Below are 22,347 nucleotides of genomic sequence, written 5' to 3' on the forward strand. Positions count from 1 at the left end.
AGGACATCGCAGAAACAATCTGTCTGGATTCCACTCTGTTCCAGACTTAAATACCACAGCTTCAATTCCGTGCAAACACTTGCCATTGTTGTAGTCAAACATCTTCTTCTTCTTCTTCTTGTTCCTCAATAACGAAGATCTGCCACCAATAGCGCTGCCATAATTTAGGGATAAAGAGTTCAATTTTTCCTGGAGCCCATGTTCTTAGTTATTGGTTAGGATGTTAGATTTCAATACAGAGCATCTTTCTGAAGATAAAAGAGAACGAAGGGTCTCAGCCTTAATTTTACCTAATTAATCATTAAAATAAAATATTTTTTCTGAGCTGGCACTAAATGGAGAGCTCACTCAAACTAAAGGTGCCAACAAGGAATAAAGAGAGCCACGTGTCCACTCAAACTAACGACGACACACGTTGATGGCCGGAAGGGTGAATGTGTCCGCCGGAGTGTATAATTACTATGCACGCATGACTCATTAAATGATTGAAGTGTATTTGTGTCTAGCGTGTGAACTTTCAGGTGTAATTTTGTCTCTTCTTCCTAAAATCAATAATTATTTATAGAAGTATTTAGTTTTACCAAATAAAAATTCACTTTCTAGGTCAAAACAAAAAGAAGTTGATCAAATATGATCATTTACATTTCGTAATAGGTAATTGGTAATGTTGATCTGGGTAGTTGAATAATATCAATTGACACCAATTTGAACAACAATTATGTCTAACAAAAATTGTTCAATATTAATTTATAAATCAGCGAAGACTGAAGAGCATCAAGTAATCCCAAAGAAGATTGCGTACAGATGAACCTTTTATATATGACTCAAAAATTTGGTAATACTCATTTCAAGAGAAATCAATGCCTCAAATGTTACAACTTACAAGATCAACTATTCTGCAAGCAGAAAAGGATTAAGTTAATTCTCTAGATTTCTAGTTCCAATTAACCACTAAAAGGCTTAGGCATGCAATTGTTAGTAGGTCTTGCAATATAAGCTTCACACAAACTTGCACTCTCTTCTCCTTCCTAATGGTCCTTTTAGGGAAGTGGAAAAAGAGAAGCAATACCCTTCAAACCTGGAGTTCGATATTTTGTATGATACAGACAGGGATTATGAGCAGCCAGGCCAATTTTTGTTGAAAAGATCCATGTTCCTTAAATTTCCATGGATAAACACTTTGGGATTTTTAACCTGAAGAGGAAGGGCCAGAATTAAAGACAATTAATTTTGGAAAAGTAATAAGGCATTCAATGTTTGAGTTGGTTGCAAGTTGCAACTACAGACCAGTAAAACAGGTGGAAAGCCTGGATTCAAGTGAATTCTTGAGAATCCATCTTCAGTAAATAGACACTTGAATCCATTGATCACAGGATGTTCACTGTTAAAGATCAAAGAATATGAGATCAGACATTCGCAAAATTCCTGGTAATATGACAGTGCACTTACATGTCACATGACAAAACTTTCCCCTACCAGAACTTAAGACACTAATTTCCAAACAGGAGCATGGTTACACATACAAGCAAATATACATGACTAAAGTATAATAACGACAATAGAGTATTTTCCAAATATATCGGTGCATTAAATAAATCAAACACCACCATTGTGTTCTACCGTTGACCAGGTTAATGGAGAAAAAGTTTAAACCTAAACCTTTCTTAATTGTTTCATTCATACTTCATAGTCTCTTTGCCTCTTTCTGCCTTTGGTATTGGGCTATCCCCTATTTGTTGTACTCATTTTATGGCTTTAGATTTTTGCTCTCTATGATCAAATAACCTAATTATACCATCTTTTGCATATGGTGTATATTCATCCATCACGACATTCTCATCTCTAAGACATTAAGCTTTTACTACCTAAACTTAAGGTCGGATTGGATTGACTTTTGAAAAAAGTACTTATTTTTTTTATCTTTTTTAAGAGGATTTTAAAAAAAAAAAAACTATTTCACATTTAGACAAACTTTAAAAAAAAAATCAAATATTAAAAATGTCTTATACTTCTGTTTTTTTTTTAAGTAATGCATTGTTAGCTTTTAAAAAAGCAAATAATTTGCTTTTTTTTTTTAACAAAAGTACTTTTTTAAAAAGACGTATCTAAATGTGTTTAAAATTTAATAAAAAGTACTTTATTTTTGAAAAAAAAAAATACTTTTTTCAATCAAATAAGCCAATCCAAACCAACGCAATACAACTTTACAAGTTTACAGCTGAACATATCCAAGTGTCCAACGTGCATACATGCACACACAGCACAGTATCCCTGCCAATAGATACTCTACCGGGGTAATTGGCTTTATGAACTTTACCAATTTCATTACCATGCACTTATTCACTAGACAATTCTGACGCTTTCAATCAACAGTGTGCAGGTATTTCTTACCATAAATAAAGAATGTGTGAAACAATTTATATGCTTGTCAAGCAAAATATGGAAAACAAAACTCACTTTATAAGAAAAGTGAAATTCCTCTGCGCAAGTTCTTGCATGCTTATTTCTTCCTCTTTAGAATACCTACATCAGAGAATAATAAATAAAGTTCAGAATAAGAAAAGCAACATATTCTGATTGTTGCCCAAAAAAACCAGTGATTAAATATATGAGAAGTATACTAGTAACTTTTTTTCCTTTTAATAATTCATTTATTTGTTTGTTTAGTTTCTAATTCACTGCATAGGCATCATAGACCATGTAGAAGAAGAATGTAGAGACTCCGGAATTTTACAATTATGATTAACTAACTCATAGCTGAATCAGTTCAGCTTCTATACAAGATGAGAGTAGCTTCTGTGGGAAGCTACATACACTACGGGTAATATGGGGAATAAGTTAGTTACTGATCTATCCTGCTGGCAAAGGCGGTTACACTGCCTCAGTTCTACTCTAGTTAGGGTTACAGTAACTTACCGCTCCTCCTAACTTACTCTATTATCCATAGTCATCCTTGGAGTTAAAGAATGTTCACATCCAATTTGAGTATATCCCCTTGCCTGGGTAGTCCAAGATCCATATTAACTTTTAGGTGGACCATTATATAGGAGACTGAGACTCCTCTTTTGGTGTAGCCTTTCCTTACCTTTATCATTTATCTTCTCTCTACAATACTTCTATCCAAAATGAGAAATCCTGATGGTAGCTTCTCGGAACAAAATTTTAGATGGGAAATGAATTTGAATTGTAGTAAATGAAGAGAGGGTAGGTGAATGGGGAGACATTGATGGGATTTGATTGATGGATGGAGAGGTGGTAAGTGTACGGGGAAGTGGGGGATGAATGTGGATGGAATAGTGGGTAAGGGAGGAGAGAAAGAAGGTGGTTGACTGGTCAAAATGGGTGGGGATTGGGGTTTTAACCATGGGTTAAACTCCCTCCTTCAAATTTGAAACTGGGTGCTGGCACTAAACGCCTGCCAGTTATGGAAATTTTTTTTTTTTGGGCAAGGGACGAACCATGTGTCTCAGCTGGCGTTTAGCGCCCTTGGTGGGGAGGGCGTTTAGCGCCAGGAAGGGAGCTTGTGAACCTAACGTTAAATGCCAGAAGGATTACAGCAACTAGCGTTTAACGCCCATCAAGGACCCCATTTTCACCCCTCTATGGGTGTTAAACGCCAGCTGGGCGTCGCTACACATGGCTCGTCCAAAAAAAAACATTGGCGTATCACGCCACAAAGGGGATGCAGTCTTCCCCATTTGGGCGCTAAACGCCAGCAATGGGGCGTTCAAGTTCAACTTATCTTTTTCCCAACCATTTTCATATCATATCTCCCACAATCAAAGTTCACTCCCCCTTTCACCCATTCCCCATGACCAAACCTTCACCCCTATAAATACCATTCTCCTCTTCTCTTTTCACCACACCTCTCCTCCTTCCTTTCTTTTTCCCTCTTGTGACCGATCTCCTCTCCTTTCTCACCTTCTTGTCTTTTTCTTTGCTCAAGGACGAAAAAAAGCTCTAAGTTTGGTGTTGAGGGGCGCCACACTTTTCACTTTCTTCACATTCCTTATGGCACCAAAAGTTGGAGAATCCTCCTCAAGGAAGAGGAAGGAAAAGACTCCCTCCACACTTCCACATGAGGCCAACCGGTTTTACACTAAGGTTCATGAGGAGCACTATTATAAGATTGTCAGAAAAAAGAAAGTGATACCGGAGGTAAAGTTTGACTTGAAGCCAGACGAGTATCCAGAGGTTCAGGAACAGATCCGAAGCAGGGGTTGAGAAGTTCTGTGACTGATGTTGGAATTCTGAAGGTCAGAGAGTTCTATACAAATTTGTGGATGACTGACAAGCATAAGAATGCACATCCCGAGTTCAAGACTTGCCGCACTGTGGTCCGGGGGAAGACCCTACAGTTCGGTATGGAGATACTTCAGCTCCTATACTAGAAGGGTCAGAGCTGATTAGAGATTGGATCAAGTCCTCAACGATATATGCTTACCCGGAGCACAGTGGAGGAAGGATGCCAAGGGCCAGCCATACCAGCTGGGAAGGCACAATCTGAAGCCAGTTGCTAGAGGATGGCTGGAATTCATTCAGCGCTCCATCCTCCCCACTAGTAACTGGTCCGAGGTTACTGTGGACCAAGTCGTGATGATTCACTGCATCATGCTCGGTAATGAGGTGGAAGTTCACCGTGTGATCCCTCTTGGAGATAAATAGCATAACAGCAAACACCTTCACCTCTTCTAGATTAACCTTCCCCCACCTCATCTCCCACTTATGTGAGGCTGCCAATGTCCAGATTGATAGAGACATTCTTATTGCAGTTTGATCGACCGATCACTAGGAGGGGAATGGAGTATGCTCGGGAACTGGGACAAGCACCACCTCAGGAGCCGATTCTCCCTCCTCAGCAGGAGCAGCCTGAATCGCCTTAGGGACAATATCTCCCTCCGCGCGAGTACTGGACTCAGCTGGCGGTATCCATTGGACAGCTGATATCTACTATGGATCAGCTGAAACAGGAGCAAAGAGCCAATCTACCATCCTCTACAAGCTAACGGAGGAGCAGAGAGTCAGGGACGTGAGCTGGAAAAGCTGATAGATTGGCTCTTTGCTCCTGTTTCAGCTGATCCATAGTAGATATCAGCTGTCCAATAGATACTGCCAGCTGAGTCCAATACTCGCGCAGAGGGAGATATTGTCCCTAAGGCGATTCAGGCTGCTCCTGCTGAGGAGGGGGAATTGGCTCCTGAGGTGGTGCTTGTCCCAGTTCCCAAACATACTCCATACCTCTCCTAGTGATCGGTCTATCAACTGCAATAAGAATGTCTCTATCAATCTGGACATTGGCAGCCTCACATAAGCGGGAGATGAGGTGGAAAAAGGCTAATCTAGAAGAGGTGGAAAACTTTGTTGCTATGCTGTATATCACTAGAGGGATCACACGGTGAACTTCCACCTCATTACCGAGCATGATACAATGAATCATCACGGCTCGGTCCACAATAACCTCGGACCGGTTACTAGTGGGGAGGATGGAGCACTGAATAAACTCCAGTCATCCTCTAGCAACTGGCTTCAGATTGTGCCTCCTCAGTTGGTATGGCTGGTCCTTGGCATTCTTCCTCCACTGTGCTCCGAGTAGGTATATATCCTTGAGGACTTGATCCAGTCTCTAATCAGCTCTGACCCTCCTAGTGTAGGAGTGAAGGTCATCTCTGGATGGAGGCAGCTGAAGTATCTTCCTCACTCTCTCTATACCGAACTGTAGGGTCTTCCCTCGGACCATGGTGCGCCAAATCTTGAACTCGGGATGTGCATTTTTATGTTTTTCAGTTATCCACAAATTTGTATAGAACTCTCTGACCTTCACAACTCCAACCTCAGTCATAGGGTTGGTCAGAACTTCCCAACCCCTGCTTAAAATCTGTTCCTGAACCTCTGGATACTCGTCTGGCTTCAAGTCGAATTTTATCTCCGATATCACTTTCTTTTTGTTGACAATCTTATAATAGTGCTCGTCATGAACCTTAGTGTAAAACGGTTGGCCTCATGTGAAATTGTGGAGGGAGCCTTTTCCTTCCTCTTCCTTGAAGAAGATTCTCCAACTTTTGGTGCCATAGAAAATGTGAAGAAAGTGAAAAGCGAAGCCCCCTGGACACCAATCTTAAAGCTTTTGCTCATCCTTGAGCAAAGAAAAAGACAAGGCAAGAAAAGAGGGGAGATTTCGGTTACAAGAGGGGAAAAGAAAGGACGGAGGAGAGGTGTGATGAAAAGAGAAGAGGGGAATGGTATTTATAGGGGTGAAAGTCTGGTCCTGGGGAAAGGGTGAAAAGGAGACTGAATTTTGATTGTGGGAGATACGATATGAAAAGATATGATGAGGATTTGATGAGATATGATATGAAAATGGTTGGGAAAAAGATAAGTTGAACTTGAACGGCCCCTTGTTCGGGCGTTTAGTGCCCAAATGGTGAAGACTACATCCCCTTTGTGGCATGAACGCCCAGCTGGCGTTCAGCACCCATAGAGGGGTGAAAATGGGGTCCTTCATGGGCGACCTGGCGTTTAACGCCAAGTTCACAGGCTCCCTTTCTGGCGCTAAACGCCCTCCCTGGTAATTTTCTTAAATAATTGTTGCCATGATATTTTTTTTTCAAAGATAATTATATTCAGCTACTTTTTCTACCTTACGAGAAAAGCACAAAAAGAACCCCCCGCCCCACCTTAAGAGAAAAGCTCAACGGACAGCAAAATTTACTTTTTGGCTAGTACTTTTAGCCATTAGCCCAATTCCTTTAGTCTAGCAACCTAATAACATATTTTTAGTCCACACTTTTAAACATTGCTAGCTAACTGCTAACCAAAAATAATAAATTCTGCTGGCCCTCTAGCATTCCTTTTTTCTTTTTTGCTTTTAAACTTTCATCATTTTTATTTTTTTTAAAATTTGAAAAGTGCCATTGTTTTACAACTACTCACACAAGTGAGCCCTAGCTATACGTGATCTTTTTTCCTACTACCCCCTGCCCCTGAATATAGTCAAAGGGAGAGCAGCTGTGGGAGAAATCCCTTGTTAATGCAAATGAGTTTTTCTGTCAAACACAGGTTGGCTTGCATCCATGCAGGAGCTAACCAGCTGCATTTTACATACTTCTATTCATATACTACATAAGCAAGAAGAAAATTATACCTCCAAGGGAAATCACTTTCACAAAAGCGAGATATTCCATTCATGGCTGAAAATGTATCAATGTGAACCCACTGTTCATGTGTATTGTTATGAAAACCTGCAATGTTAAAAAAAAAAAGATTCTGACAAAGTGAGATGGAGCAATATAAGTCTTTAATCTTCTTTTATGTAACTCTCCCATCCATACTTTAATCTTCTAAGCATCACAAGCCATGCTTATAAAATTGAGCTCAATGGCTATACATATATATAAGGTGTACTTATTCATCAAAAAAGATCCAACAGATCGAAGACTTTTAACAAATTGAAAGAAGTTGCCAAAGTTGATTATGCAAAAAAGAAAGTTAGCTACAGAGAGCAGTTTGAACACAGCAGTAAATGCAAGTAGATTCAATGTTTCAGGACTCATAGACTCACCAATTGCATGCAATCTTTTTAAGGCATGACCACTAGGATAGTTCCAGTATGATGCCATGAAAGTTGTGATGGTGCCTCCTAGACTATAAAATAGAGAATAAGTAAATGAAAGAAGGATATATCCATCTCAGTGAAACCAAATTTCACCAAACCAACCTGATTAGAAACAACCCCAACATAATGATGAAAAGCAAGTTCCAGATCATCTTTCTCTTATTGTTGTAACTGAAATATGTTAGCACACCTATTAGTCAACAATAGTACCTAAATTCATAAACAAGTATGAAACCTAGAAAACAGACATACTAATTAGTTATTCTTTAATGAAGAAAACACTTGGCATTTAATATCCATTTAGATTGTAAAAATATTTCAACTCAAGCCTAAAAAATAGCTCAGGTCTCTTGGGCATTTCTTCATCCCCTTTCCTTTCCTTTCCCTTTATTTGTTCGAAGAGCACAAATATATTTTCAAGCACAAATGTTCAGCACATACCATATGTTTGACAAGAAAAATATACTAAAACATATAAGAAATACATTGACACTCTGGAAAGCTACTCTTAAAGTCTTCATTGACAATTCTTTCTTTTACTTGTTTTTTACTGTTTTCTAAAAAGGATAAAATTATAAACGAAGATGCTGTCTGATCTCTGAAAATATAATAAGTAAAGGGACCTTACATTCTACTGGCTGCAACCGAAGCTGATAAGTTGAAAATTGGTACTGAACTTATAATAAAACGAAGCTCCTGCAGTATCCATCAAAATAATGCTGCATATTCAGTTGGAAGACAGGGACAAATAAGCCAGAGATTTCAAATGACTTACCTTGTGGGGAAGCTTAGAATAAAGCAAAATGAAGGCAAGAACTGGCAAAGTGAAAGATCGAACCCTTCTGTCTACAACGAGACCAAACTGCAACGAAAAACAAATTGCTATTTTAGGAAGAAACATATCTTTTTTGCCTACCCCTATTCCTTTTATTTTTATGTTCTTGATATTTCTTTAATTGAAGCAAGAAAAGTCAAAGGTAGAAAAGTGATACATGCAATGGTTCATGTAAGTGCGCAATACTTGTACGACATTCAGATTTTTACCGATAGCTTATTACTATCAAAAGGACTTTCCATGCTTCTAGAAAATATGCAATTCCCTCAAAAACTTTAAAACACCATCTTTGACCCCTTAAATATTAGGTTGATATCAATTTAAGCCTTGGCAAACAGATTGAATAAATTTAATCCTTAAAAAATGGAGAGGGACATCAATTTTTTTTTTCAACTAATAATAGGACAATGAAATTAATTTAGTCCCTCAGTTATAAAGTTTGAAACCAATTTTATTCCCTCATTAGAAAATAGCAAAGGGACTAAATTAATGTCTCTCTCCAAAAACAAATTTATGTAAATCTACTGTTTTAGTAGCTAAACTTGTGGTTTATTGCATAAAAAAATGAATAAACCATGGTGGACACTAGCTGATATTCAAAGGAATTTCAGATCCATGTAGGGTTGAGTTAGGCTTGTAACAACCAACGTAAAACTTTGTCGTATCTAAATGCATGACCACGACGCAATAACGTCTTTGGATTCATGTAGCCGACCCCGCTTAGTAGGAAAAGGCTATGTTAAGTAAGCATCCCCTTATGACCTAGCTATATCTTTTGTATCTTTGTGAGGATTGTATCATTTGAAGTGATGTACCCACAAAGAGTGATATATTAATTACAAACAATCTCTATCTTCAGTTAAAACACACTAGATGCTTGAACAGACAGAAAACAAACAATGAGTAAACCAAAAAAAGTTTTTAAAGCAAATAGACATCGAAATTCCTCTGTTTTAATCCATACTCCAAACATAAATCATAGAGAAATATTAAACTTAACATAGTAAATCAGACTAAACAAAGGGAAATGCCAGCTCTAGACTTCTAAGAGAATAGACATTTTGATTTAGAAAAGAATACCCAATTTGATATCAGAATTACAAAATACTAATCACCTCCTGGGAAGATACAAATCTATATATGAAGCAGCAACATGATATGAGGATATTTTGTAATGTGGGACCTACCAGTGAAAGTGGATATGCAGCAAGCAATGAACGAGGAAGTGCTGAGGTGAAGTACCAGTGGAAAGCATGCGTCTAACAAAATTATGGTGAAGGAAATCATAATTATCAAATATGAATGTTGTTAACAAGTTTTTTATGCATTACTAAAATAAAAATATTTATTAAATAAATAGAAAAGTTATATAACTAATTATATTTGAATTGTAATATGAAAGAATATGGCTATCCCTAGTTTAAACCAGTCAACCCACTTTTAGCCAAATTAACCTTACAAGAAAATTAATTGAAAGATCATTCATTAATGTATGATCACCTAGCCTAACTCCTCATTATCCTTTAAGTGAGACATAGCTACAGCATTCAGAATTTCAGAAAAGGTAGAACATGAAAGAACCGGAACATAATCAGCCACACCCTGCTTATAAATTATGAACATACATGTTCATAATTTACAGCGATGCAAGTAAAAGTAATAAGTTATTCAATATAAAGCCTTTGAATTAGGATACTCCCCATTCAGAACTCCTGTTTAGTACAGAGTTAAACCAGAAGACTTCAAATTCAGGCCACAATAACCTCTTCCACATGATTGAATCAACCAATATGGTTATACCTGTGAGGGGAACCCAAACCAAATTTTAATAATACCATCAATCCATCATTGACATGTCATTTATAAGTTTTACTTTTATTTAAATTGCAGATCACAAATACATATATATAAGAGAATAAGAAAAAAAGGTTTACTGACCTATGCAGAAGAAGGCCATCATAGTGCAACGTTTCAGAGCACCCCATAGTGAAATTTTTTTGTCTTCCTTCAAGAGATGATTCTTATTAGACACAAGGCTTGATCATGGTACATAAGATGAGAACTGTAAGATCAAATTTGCAATTCTATAACAAGAAGATAAAAAATTGTGAAGCCCAGAAACAAGGATAAGAAAGGTCATTAAACAAAACAACTAATTTCAATTGCTAAAAATACAAGCATTATTTTCCAAAGAACCATGTTAAGTATATAAAAAACAAATAAGATCGATATTTTAATACGGTTGACCCAATACAATATTTTAAAAATCATCCGACAACTTTTATATGCTAGTATATAAGTAGCAAAGTAACAAAATTTTCAAATGCACCGAATATAAACCTCAAAATTTCAAATACTCAATAGATAATAAAATACTCGAAATAAATTAGTTTCATTATACATGGAAACACACTCTTTTATTCATCCTTAAGATATTGACATCAGAAGTCCCGTGTTGATAACAGTAAATACATGAAGAAGCAAACATACTGCCGTGATTGTTGATTGTTGAAGCATAAAATTACTCTAATACATATTTGGTATGTAAGAGGTTTACATTTTTCTTCTCATTTGTTTATATAGGATGCAGCATTGGGAAAAGAGAACAGATCGGGCATTCAACATCAAACAAATGCAGTCACAGCCAGACTCATTTTCTTTCTCTTTTTAATTCTATATACGTAAAAGTTGAACATTTATCCCAGAAACGAGAACAAGTAGGAGACAGCTTCATAAAACATCTTAACCTAAACCAAAGAATAGACTAAAATGAAGTTAATGAGAGTTCTGTACTGCAACTCAAAACCAAGTTATGGAGAGGAAATGAAACATACCAAGAGGAATTGTAGCCCAAGGGGGCCTAGAAGTAACACTATGTCACATCTGAATACGGTTGTAGCAAAAATCTGACAATCAGAAAGTTCCAAGAGAATATTTCAGAATTAGCCAAAGCAAAACAGAAATCCATGTGAGAGAACAGGAACACTATGCCACATGATATATTCTCATTAAAAGATAATAAATAAGAACAATATACTTGTTGATGCTATAAACCATCTGCTCTTGTTATCAGACAGTGTACAATTCAGATCACATCAGAATTTGAACTTTTCTCTTTAAAGATGGTGATTTACCATACAAAGCAAGATTAATAACTATTTCTGGCATGAAATGTTTAAACAGCATTCCAGCATAACAAAACTATGCATATGAGGTCCAAGCAGAGATAGGAAATACATAGTAGCTTGATATTCAAAAAAAAAAAATTCCTGAAGCACACATGGAACGGAAGTAAAACCATGTGACATACATACCAGAGAGTTCAGAGCTGCATAAAAGCGCCCCTCAAGCCAGTATCCATATGCCAAATTAACTGGGTAAGAAAATCAGGAGAAAATTCACACCATACACTAGCACATAAGAAATTCCATAGCATAGATGTAAATGAACATCTCATGGAAAATGCCCAAAATGGAAGACAAAAAATACCCATATGTCATGAGAGATGTCATTGTTAAAGAAGCATCACAAGAAAACTCTACAATTCTGCTAAAGCCAAATATACCCAAAAAACAATGTGCTCTTTCAAGAAAGCATTGCACTTCCTTGCCACATAAAACCTTGAATATTGGTACCCAAAAAAAGGTTCCAAAATAGCAAAGGAGGCCATCTTCAATCCAAAAGCTTTATCCTAAAGAAGATGCAAGCCATCTCATCATGTACAAGGAGACAAGTTAGTCCCCAAGATATATATATGGACATGAAAATCAAGCACTAAAGCTTTATAAAGCTTTTTGTTCTAAAAACAAATCATTATTTCCTTGACCAAAATCAAAGAACTCTTTATGTAGAGTACTTGTATCTCTTTTAGTAAAAAGCAAGCAGGATACCAATGCAATGATTTCCTTCCATTTTGAAGTTCAATGTCCCATGGTGTTCTCAAATATCAAGCACTCAGCTATTATTAATCATTATAAAAGATTAAAATAATACACAAACATGCAAGAAAGAGCTAAGAAGTTACCTACAGCTAAGGCAAGAATGTTAGGAAGTGGACGAGTACAATAGAAAAGGAAGTGAAATTGAATGGCAGTTAGTATCGCAAAGAAGGCTTCTACTTGATGCCCAAATTTACTCCTTATCTGCACAACAAAGAAGATCATTTAGGGAACACATGCAACATAGTCTATATCTGAAGAGTGTTTAAAATCTCACTGTTCGGAGCAAAGGCACAACGAACTCGGTAAGCCCAAGATAGGGAACAGATGGAGTATGCAATCCCAAACTCACCCTTAAAATGACATGCTAAACCACCATCTTTTTTAAATTTAAACTTTGATTGGATATGCGAGATATTGGAAAGTTGAAGGAACACTGGTTCATTAAGACATCAATTAATTTACTCACACTAAGAGTCCTTCATTACCACAGAGGTAGTAAAGAATATGATTAAATTTAAAAATTATAAATAAAGGAAAAAGAAAAAGATGTGAACATACCTTGTGACGGAAGAATCTTAGTGTATATAGGGTAATGCTCCCTAGGGCCATCCGAACTAGATATCATCAATAAGAAACATTAGCTTGCTTTGTTATAACGTGAGAAAAGAATATAGCAAAAGAAGCAATACAGCAGCTGATGTTAAGAAACATATTAATGGGAAATGAAATGAAAAGGCATCCTATCAACTCTACTATACACAAAAGCAATTATTCACTTAGTTGGAACTGTATTGATGTCCCCAAAATGTTCTCCAGCAACAGGACAATTATAAACTTAGTCATGGATTGTAATTAATTTATATCTCTAGTCAAATCAATTGTTTACATGAATGTTGAACATTCACTAAAAAAATGCTCAAGGGGGAAAAAACAATAACGAAAATTGACACACTAAGGATAAACACTTTTACAATCCTATCTTAAACACATGCAAGGGAAACAAGGAGGTATTATTTTCAAGCATAGAACAGCTTGTTTGTTCACATCATTTCTTTCAATTTAAACCAAGCAAAGGAGGAAACGAAGGTAAAACATTGACAATTAAATGAAAGAAACTTAAAACAATAGGAAAAAAATTGCAATTTCTTTGTTATCTTCTATTTTTGGGTATACATGGGATGATGGGAAGAAACTTATTAGATAAAGCAGGAGCAAAAAATAAGAGCACTAATACACTAGAAGAAAAAGAATTGATGTACAAATATTGTCAAGTATGACAGAAATCTATCCACCTGTAACAAGAGCATAAAACTTTGGCAAGTGCAGCAAATTTACAACTAACACAAATGGAGCCGCAACAAGAGACACCAACAAAGCACCTACAAAATTTCCACAATTAGATAGATATACCATCACAAAAAGAGAGCCATCAAACTAGGGGAAACCATATAACATAATGAGAAGGAAGCTGTGGAACTAGCTGAATAAAATAATAAATAAATGCTTACCGATGAAAGTGCGAGGAACCACCCCGGGAAATTCCAGATGATCATACTATTGAAATAAACAAAAAAAATAGAAAATGGTAAATTATGTAAAAAATCCAACAAACTTCAAATGATTAAATCACATTGAGCTAGCAAGTTAGTAAACTTACATTGTCTAAGTGAAGCCGATGATAAAGAAAATCATGCATTGCCTTCACAAACAAAAATGAAAAAAAAATCAGCAACATGGTGATCTTCAATAAGAACGAATTTCCCTTAAAATGATCAAATCCAAAATAGTTTCATTGTTTAAAAGTTTTATTTAAAGACAAAAAAAAATTAGAATTTAAAACGTAAACAAACTTCAAGCAATTGAGTTGGTGCCTAAAAGACACTCAATTCCGAATCCAGCGTCTCAAATTGGAAACAACGCATGTCACTTGTGTTTTCTGGTTTGAAGAGTGCAAACTGCAAAGTGTAGAGAACGATGGCGTGGTGTGTTCTGTGAAATGGGCTTCATGGACTTACCATATGTTTCAACCGCAACTGGGCTTCATGGGCCTCTCCATTTTGGTACTAATTTTAAGATTCCAAATATAACCTTATGTACTCTTCTGACCCAAGGAAAAAAATCCTTATGTACTCTGTAGCTCAGATATGGCAGTGGAGGAAAGAAACCAGGCCCAACGCGACAACAATTATAAAGTGATAAAATACGAGAGAATCATCTGTTGAATTTTTTATTTTTATTATATTTTTTTATTTTATTAATTTTTTATTTTAAAATATCTTAATTCAATAGTGGAATATAAAAGTTAGTGGAAATTATTATCAGCGCATAGGACTGAAATTGAGTCGAGTTGAGTTAAATTAGACCAAACTCAAGTTCGACTCCAAAAAATTGAGTTTGACTCCTACTTCGACTCCTTAACAATTGAGTCTATTTTTTAAGTTCAAGTTCAGCTCATCAAAACGAAAGCTCACGAGTAGGCTCGAACTCACGAGCTAGTTCAAATAATAGGAACATAATCTATAATTTTATATGAATAAATTATAATATTTTTATATAAAAAATAATTAAGATAATTAAGATGATTAATATATATATATATATATATATTACTATTTCATATGTATATATATAATATTAAAAATATAGATTTAATACATATAGGATATGTGTATTAATAATTATATATATAATCAAATAAGCTTACGAGCTAATAAGCTGAACTTTTCCAAACTCAAACTCAACTCATTTAATTTATGAGCTCAATTTCAAGCTCAAGCTCAGCTCACCAACTCACAAGTTCAACTTATCGAGCTATTAACGAGTCGAGCTCGAACTCGCTTGACTCACTTCCAACCTGAGCAGCACAACTTGCATTTATGAGTATTCAACTAGTCTCAATTTAATTAAAACAAGTTGATGTTTGAAAATAGGAAAATATGAAAATTGGCACTTGAGTCAGGAGCGGTACAGTATAATGAAGAAGACGATATCATGGCTATTATCCAAATACGGAATAAAAAAATTGTTCAAAAAAGAAGGTTGGCAAATAGAAAAAAAAAGTACAAAGATGCAAACCCAAAAATTACAAAAAGGTATGTAGTAAAATTTTAATGATTTTTAACTCTTAAAATATTAGGGGATTAAGGAGTGATGAAAAACTAAGTATGGTAAAAGACTTAAAAGAGAAACATAAATTGAATATGTTAGGAATGATTGAATTTAAGATGTAGGTTGTAACTAAATTTGATGTAGTACATATTTGGAGAAGTGATGTTGTGGGATAGGAATATGTTAAGGTCGGAAGATGCATCTGGAGGTCTGTTGTTAATGTGGGATACAAATGAGAGAGATGATTGTATATTGAAAAAGTTTTACTAAAAAAATGAGTCTAATTGTGCTTTTCTGTTGGTATATAATGTTCGTGTTAGAGTTGAGAAACTTGCTATTTGCGAGGAATTGAGTTATATAACTGGATTATGTCAGGTTTCGATATGTTACATTAGAGACTTAGTCACTTGGATACAAGATATGCAGTTAGTGGACTTGCCGCTTAATGATCGAAAGTTTCATGGTTCAGAAGCTGATTTTGCAGTCATATTGATAGAGTGCTGATGAGTGTGGAATGGATTATGGAATTTCTGGAGATTATAGTAAAAGGTGGACCAATAAATTTGTCAGATCATTGCCCAGTAATAACAGAGGATAGGTGGACCACGATCTTTGCGGAGTTTTGATTTTTGGTTTACAAATGAGGGTTTTCTAAGAATGGTTAGGGAAAAACGGAGAAGTCTTAGTAATGTGCAGTTCACAGACAAACTGAAGGCTCTGATTGTCCCTTTGAGAAGATGGCATAAAAAAATTAGTGATATGGACAAAAAAATTAAAAGCTTTGAGGATGAGATTAAGAAGATGGATTATATGGCTAGCAATGGATTTATGATGGTCCAACGGAAGCAAGAAGAAAAGCATTGGTTAGCTATTGTGAGAAATGGTATGTGAGAAAAGAAGTGCACTGAAAACAGATGTCGCGATCTAAGCATGCAAAGGATATGGACAAGAACACTAGGTACTTCCATAATTTAGCATCGGCAATAAGGAGGACCAATAGAATTGATATGCTGGTACTTAATGGCAGGTTGATAAGAATTCAAGTTATAATTAAGATTGCTACCATGGAGTTTTATAAGGACTTGTATCATCAGGAGAGATCTTTGATTGTGGACTTTAGAAATGGATTGGTAAATCAAATAGATGAAGATTTTGAAGCTTTGGAGAGAATGCTGACAGTAGAGGAGGTTATGGAGGTGGTGTGAGACTGTGAATCATCTAAGACTCCGAGAAGTTATATATATAACATGAATTTCATCAAAAAGTGTTAGAATGAGATTGGTTCAGAGTTTACTGTAGCTGTGTTAGATTTTTTTTTTCAAACATCCAGGTTACATCCATATTCAAATATTATGTGGGCAGCTCTAGCACCTAAATTATTGGAGCTAAAGAGATCAAGGACTTTTGGTCAATTAGTATGGTGGGTTGCGTATACAAAGTAACCTCTAAAGTGTTGGTTAGGAGGATGAAATCAATGATTCCAAGACTATTAGGTGAGACACAGAGTATATTTATTAAGGGTCGAAAAATACATTATGGGTCACTTATTGCATGTGAAACAGTGCATTAGCTTAAGCTGCAGAAGAAGAAAACGGCGATTATTAAACTAGACTTTCAAAAAGCATATGATAGAGTAAAGCAGAGTTTTGTGGATATTGTGTTACGGAAGATGTATTTTGATTGGAGGTGGAGGACGTGGATGAAGGAGTGTATTTGCACATTTTCTATGTCAATTTTGATTAATGGTTCGCCATCAAAACCTTTTAAGATGGAAATGGGTTTGAGACAGGGTGAGGTGATCCACTATCTCTATTTTTATTTATTTTTGTTGTTGATATACTATAGGATGGTGGGTGAGGCAGATAGAAGTGGACATATATCGTCTTTATTGGTTGGCAAGGATAATATAGAGTCTTCACATTTTCAGTTTGCGGATGACACTATATTGTTCTACCCACCTGAAGAGGAGACAATTAGGAATTATGCAAGGATACTAAGGTATTTTGATGTGATATCGGGGTTAAGTATCAACTTCGATAAATCTAGTTTGATCTCAATCAATTATGAGTAGCAATGGATTTAACATGTGCAGCTTATTGGGATTAAAGAAGCTAACCTTTTTCAGTCAGATATCTTGACATATCCCTAGGAGCGAACTCAAGGTTGGTCATGACTTGAAAGCTGATAATTGATAAAATAGAGGAGAAATTCAGTTTGTAAAAAGTAAAAATGCTCAATAAAGCTGGTAAGTTAGTCTTTATTAAATCAATGATAAATAGCTTGTCAGTGTATTATTTGATTCAGTATAAGATACCGAAGGCTGTGACAAAAAAGTTGATTTCATTGTAGAAAAGATTCCTGCGGAATAAGGAGGATGGCAGGAATGATATGGCGTTGGTTAATTGAGATATGGTTCAGGCTCAAAAAAAGTTGGGTGGGTTGGGGGTAGGTAATGTCGTGATTCGAAACACAACACTTCTATTCAAGTGGTGGTGGCGTTTTTCAAAAGAAGAGTGTTCATTATGAAAGAAGGTCGTATGCATGTAATAGTTTTTTATCCCAATGTGATGTTATCAGATCAGACATTACCTGGTAGAGGAAAACCACCGAAGAATATTTGTCAATTATAGTTCAAGGATCAATATGTGAGACATAAGATGATTTTTTGGTTGTCTTTGAAGATAGGTGATGGAAGAAGAACTCGTTTTTGAAAAGATATTTGGCTACAAAATGCTTTTTTAAAAGATATTTTTTCGAGACTCTTCTTTGTTTCAAACAAAAAAGGATTTGTTATAGGAGATTGTGAGTTTTAGGATGAGTTAGAGTGAATTTGAAACTTAGAATTAGTGGATTAGTTGCATGATATTTTAAGGCATGTAAAACTAGTAAACGATAGAGATGATAGAACTGTGTGAAAATTTGACAGGGAAGGAGCTTTTTTTTACTAACTCTTTTTGTGCAGGTGTTGCAGTCAGAAATGTTTTTGGAGGATGTAACGAGTTATAGTTTCACCAAAACTACATGGAAAAGCTTGGTTCACCAAAAGTGGAGTTATTCATTTAGTTTATTTTGATAGGCAGAATGAATACTAAAAAAAGATTGTTTAGGTTGGGAATCGTTCATCAGGGGTGATAACATATGTGTATTGTGTAAAAAAACATGTTGAATATATTCACCACTTATTTCTTGATTGTGATTTTACTTGGTAAGTGTGGTATGTATGATTATCTGATTTTGGGAGGTTGTGGTCTATTCCGAATTTATTGAAGGAGCATTTTAAAAGTTTGACAAGTGTTGTTACTAGAAAGGAGAAGCATAAAAAGTGGTTGATATGTTTCTTTTTAATTATTTGGAATGTTTGGCTTAAAAGAAACATGCGGATCTTTCATAACAAAAAAACAAGTGTAAAAAAAGATTTTTACATATCAGTCGTCAATTATAAAGCGTGAAGCAATGTAAATTCCTTTTATTATTGATGACAATGTCAGAGATTATATTGGTAATAGATTTTATTTTAAATTGATTGTTGTTTTTGTATCCTTAGGATTTAGGATTTTTTGTATCATTTTGTATTGAGCGTATTTTTTTATTAAAAAAAAACAAATTGATAGTCTGACCAATAAATATTTAAATTTAAATTCTTATCTTTTGCATAAATAATTAGTGTCATCAAGTTAGAAATCCAATTTGATAATCATAAACAAAAATAATATTTGAAGAAGAATAAGAAAAATATAATTTTAAAACTTTTAAAAGAAACTGGAAATAATAATGTCTGAGAGAAGATAATAAGAATGAACAAGAGACTTTTATAACTTATATTTTAGTTTATTTTCATATGTGAATAGTTATAATTGGATTGTCAATCTAACGTCTATCTCATCTATCTAATTAAGTTTTAGAAAATAAAATATACAAAAGATATATATCTTACATTTTAAATAATTAAAAACACTTTTATATTTTTAACTTGTTATAGATTAATTTATCTTTATTAGAAAAGATTAGAATTTATATATATATTTTTTAATTTAGAGTGAATTGTCAACTCAAATTTACTTATTTTCATGAAAGAACATTTTATAAAAAAAATGAAATATATTTTTTGTCCTTGAAGTTTAGCAAAATTTTTAAAAATATTTTTTAAATTTTATTTTGTTTTAATTTTGTCTCAAAAATTTTCGATTTGTATCAAATATACTCTCGACGGCTAAATTTTTAAAAAATTTAAGAACCAATCTAATAATAATGCATGAAAATTATGCTTAATTTACTTATGTTGAAGATTTTTTTATGAAATTGTTCTTGAATCGATTTTAAAGTTTTTGAAAAATTAGTTGTCAAGAATATATTTGATGTAAATTGAAAATTTTTAGAATAAAATTAAAATAAAATAAAATTTAGAGATATTTTAAAAATTTTTATCAAATTTTATAGACAAAAAATATATTTTTTAAGTTATTTTTGTTGCCAAAATAATTATTTGAATAAAAGACAAATTTGTCCCTGACCTTGTTTTTCGCGGACATTTTCGTCCCCGAGGTTTGGAAAATACTTTAATATCCCTGACCCTCCGAAAAAGTGGACATATTTACCCTTCCGTTAGAGTCGCTCCGTTTGTCCTGACGAAAAACGGTGACGTGGCTCCCGTGGCGCTGACCTGGCCGTTACGGGCTGCCACGTGGGATGGACTTTTGAAAAGAGGACGTATTAGTCCTTTCACACCAAAACATGTGGCTTTTCAAAACAGGACATATTAGTCCTCTCACCCCAAAACGACGTCGTTTCTCCCCCACCCCTCCAAACACACTTTAATCCCCTTCTGCATTTCCAATCAACAATATTTCACCAAATCCAAAAGCAGCAAATTCAGATTCAACAAGCAATTCAGCGACATATTCACCAACAACAAAGCACAAATTCAATTTCACAGGCTCAGTTCACAATTCAACCAGTCCAAATTGTGCAATTTATGAAGAACATGTAAGAACTCCTTATAATTCTGAAAAAATTGCTACACTCTCAAATAGAATCAGCAACTTACCAGAAATTATTTCTGAGAGAATAAGAAAAATTATGCAAAGCACCTGAGAGCTTAAAGGAGTGAGATCAGATAAATTTTCCGGTGCATCGATTACATGCCACCGAACACTGAAGCTCCATTTTTCGTCAGAAATTTTGTCTGGAAGCAGTTTAGAGATATGACCAACAGCAACATGAAGATTTCGGCCCACGACATAAATATGGCAATTGCAAGCATTGACAACAAAAGGCTTACATATTTGCTCAGGCAAAGGGGGGCCATCTATGGCATCCCAGGAGTCTGTTTCCGTGTCATAGACCTTTAGCTCATTCTTTCGAGCTCAGAGACAACAAACAAGTGGCCATAAACAATGACACTTGAACCGGTCCAGCCTTCTCTAAGTCCAACAGCCATGTTTTCCGAATTATCTGTTCTGGGATCATAGACTTGTCCCCTTGGAGAGACATAAAATGACCATAACCAGCTTTCGTTGTCGAGAAGCTTTCCGTTGAGAACTGCTGCATCATAAGATGCCATATTGGTTCCTATGTTGGCGATAGATCGCCAATTTCCAGTGAGAAGATCCAATACCTTTCTCATCTAAATACACACCTCACCTAAACCCTCCCTTTCACAACTAAACTTGATTTCATTCCCCCCAAAATCCAAATCCTCCTCAACAAACACAAAATTTCCTGACTTTATGAAAGCAACTTCACCACAAAGCCAGTAACTTTACCATCAACTGGAAAGAATTTAACTTTGGAGCACAGAGATACCAATTTACAAAAAGGCAAAAGCTTAGAAGTAGCACATAGAAAAAATCTCAGCTTTATCTGAAATAGCAATCACTAAGGACCCATGGCGGGACCCACAGAGACGTCATCGTCCTTGGCGAAAGCGTCGTCGTCAGTGCGTATGCACTTGCCGAGTATGAAGGGAGTGGGAGCGAGCAAGGGCTTGTGGTCGAGCGAAGACGATGCGGAGGTTGAGGAAGGAGAAGAGAGAGCCAGCACCGCCGCGTACGGAGATGGAAACAGAGGAGAAGCTGGCGAGAATGGTTCCGGTTCTGGTGGCGGCGATGATTGAGGGCTCGGCCTGGCAGAGGAGCCACTCGATGGTCTGGCCATCGGACTTGTGGCCGAGCTCCGTCGGATGCCATGGGTCGGAATGTTCCCTTTTTTCCTTCACCCGCTCCACCTTCACACTGAACTCGAAGGATTAGGGCTCAAGGATTTCATAGATTGGGGGTGGGCGAGAAACGGCGTCGTTTTGGGGTGAGAGGACTAATATGTCCTGTTTTGAAAAGTTACATGTTTTGGTGTGAAAGGACTAATACGTCCTCTTTTCAAAAGTCCATCCCACGTGGCAGCCCGTAACGGCCAGGTCAGCGCCACGGGAGCCACGTCACCGTTTTCTGTCAGGACAAACGGAACGACTCTAACAGAGGGATAAATATGTCTACTTTTTTGGAGGATCAGGGACATTAAAATATTTTCCAAACCTCAAAAAAAAAAGGTCAGGAATGGATCTGTCCTTTACTCTAATTATTTAGTTTTGTTTTTGAGGCTGAATAGAAGTGGTATCATGTTCCATGTGGCAGCGGTGAATGATATCCTGTCTCCATGGAAACCACAGTTCCAATTCCAACCTCAGCTGCAACTCCAACTTCATCTCTCTCTCTTTCTCTTTTCCCTTCAAACACCAACCGCACCTCTCTCCAACTCCCCTTCAACTTCAAACCTCCTCCTTCCATCACCACACAGCAACAACAACCACCACCCATTAACCCTAAACTCAAATTTGCATTTCAACCACAAAACGACGT

The 22,347-nt window shown here is 35.9% G+C and overlaps 2 protein-coding genes across 2 annotated transcripts; both read right to left on the minus strand.

The window, feature by feature from the left end:
* Positions 1-779: 779 nt before the first annotated feature.
* LOC107464448 (dol-P-Man:Man(7)GlcNAc(2)-PP-Dol alpha-1,6-mannosyltransferase) lies at positions 780-14,174 on the minus strand. Its single transcript, XM_016083364.3, has 18 exons — positions 14,046-14,174; positions 13,897-13,942; positions 13,681-13,767; positions 12,947-13,002; positions 12,472-12,589; positions 11,762-11,820; positions 11,282-11,353; positions 10,386-10,452; positions 10,144-10,247; positions 9,635-9,706; positions 8,388-8,474; positions 8,241-8,308; positions 7,715-7,783; positions 7,559-7,641; positions 7,142-7,238; positions 2,458-2,523; positions 1,288-1,381; positions 780-1,194 (listed from the first exon to the last, which is right to left on the minus strand). The coding sequence occupies exons 1-18, from the start codon at positions 14,121-14,123 to the stop codon at positions 1,114-1,116; spliced, it is 1,404 nt and encodes a 467-aa protein (XP_015938850.3). The 5' UTR covers positions 14,124-14,174; the 3' UTR covers positions 780-1,113.
* A 6,133-nt stretch (positions 14,175-20,307) lies between these two features.
* On the minus strand, positions 20,308-21,119 carry LOC127741503 (F-box/kelch-repeat protein At1g30090-like). Its single transcript, XM_052254171.1, has 3 exons — positions 20,903-21,119; positions 20,584-20,858; positions 20,308-20,430 (listed from the first exon to the last, which is right to left on the minus strand). Exons 1-3 carry the CDS (start codon positions 21,117-21,119, stop codon positions 20,308-20,310), a joined length of 615 nt encoding a protein of 204 aa, XP_052110131.1.
* Positions 21,120-22,347: the final 1,228 nt, after the last annotated feature.

The sequence above is a fragment of the Arachis duranensis genome, chromosome 9 (assembly GCF_000817695.3).
Source record: "Arachis duranensis cultivar V14167 chromosome 9, aradu.V14167.gnm2.J7QH, whole genome shotgun sequence".
Taxonomy (NCBI): Eukaryota; Viridiplantae; Streptophyta; class Magnoliopsida; order Fabales; family Fabaceae; genus Arachis; species Arachis duranensis.

Bases quoted from the DNA above. Each gene is read 5' to 3' on its own strand.
- LOC127741503 (XM_052254171.1), bottom strand. From the start codon at position 21,119: ATGAGAAAGGTATTGGATCTTCTCACTGGAAATTGGCGATCTATCGCC. The intron at 20,859-20,902 runs GTTCAAGTGTCA...GTTGTCTCTGAG, and splicing joins ACTTAGAGAAGGCTGGACCG to CTCGAAAGAATGAGCTAAAG. The intron at 20,431-20,583 runs GTGCTTTGCATA...TTGTGAACTGAG, and splicing joins TCACTCCTTTAAGCTCTCAG to CCTGTGAAATTGAATTTGTG.
- LOC107464448 (XM_016083364.3), bottom strand. From the start codon at position 14,123: ATGTTGCTGATTTTTTTTTCATTTTTGTTTGTGAAGGCAATGCATGAT. The intron at 8,475-9,634 runs GTAGGTCCCACA...TTTTCGTTGCAG, and splicing joins CTGCATATCCACTTTCACTG to TTTGGTCTCGTTGTAGACAG. The intron at 2,524-7,141 runs GTATAATTTTCT...TCTCTGATGTAG, and splicing joins GAAAGTGATTTCCCTTGGAG to GTATTCTAAAGAGGAAGAAA.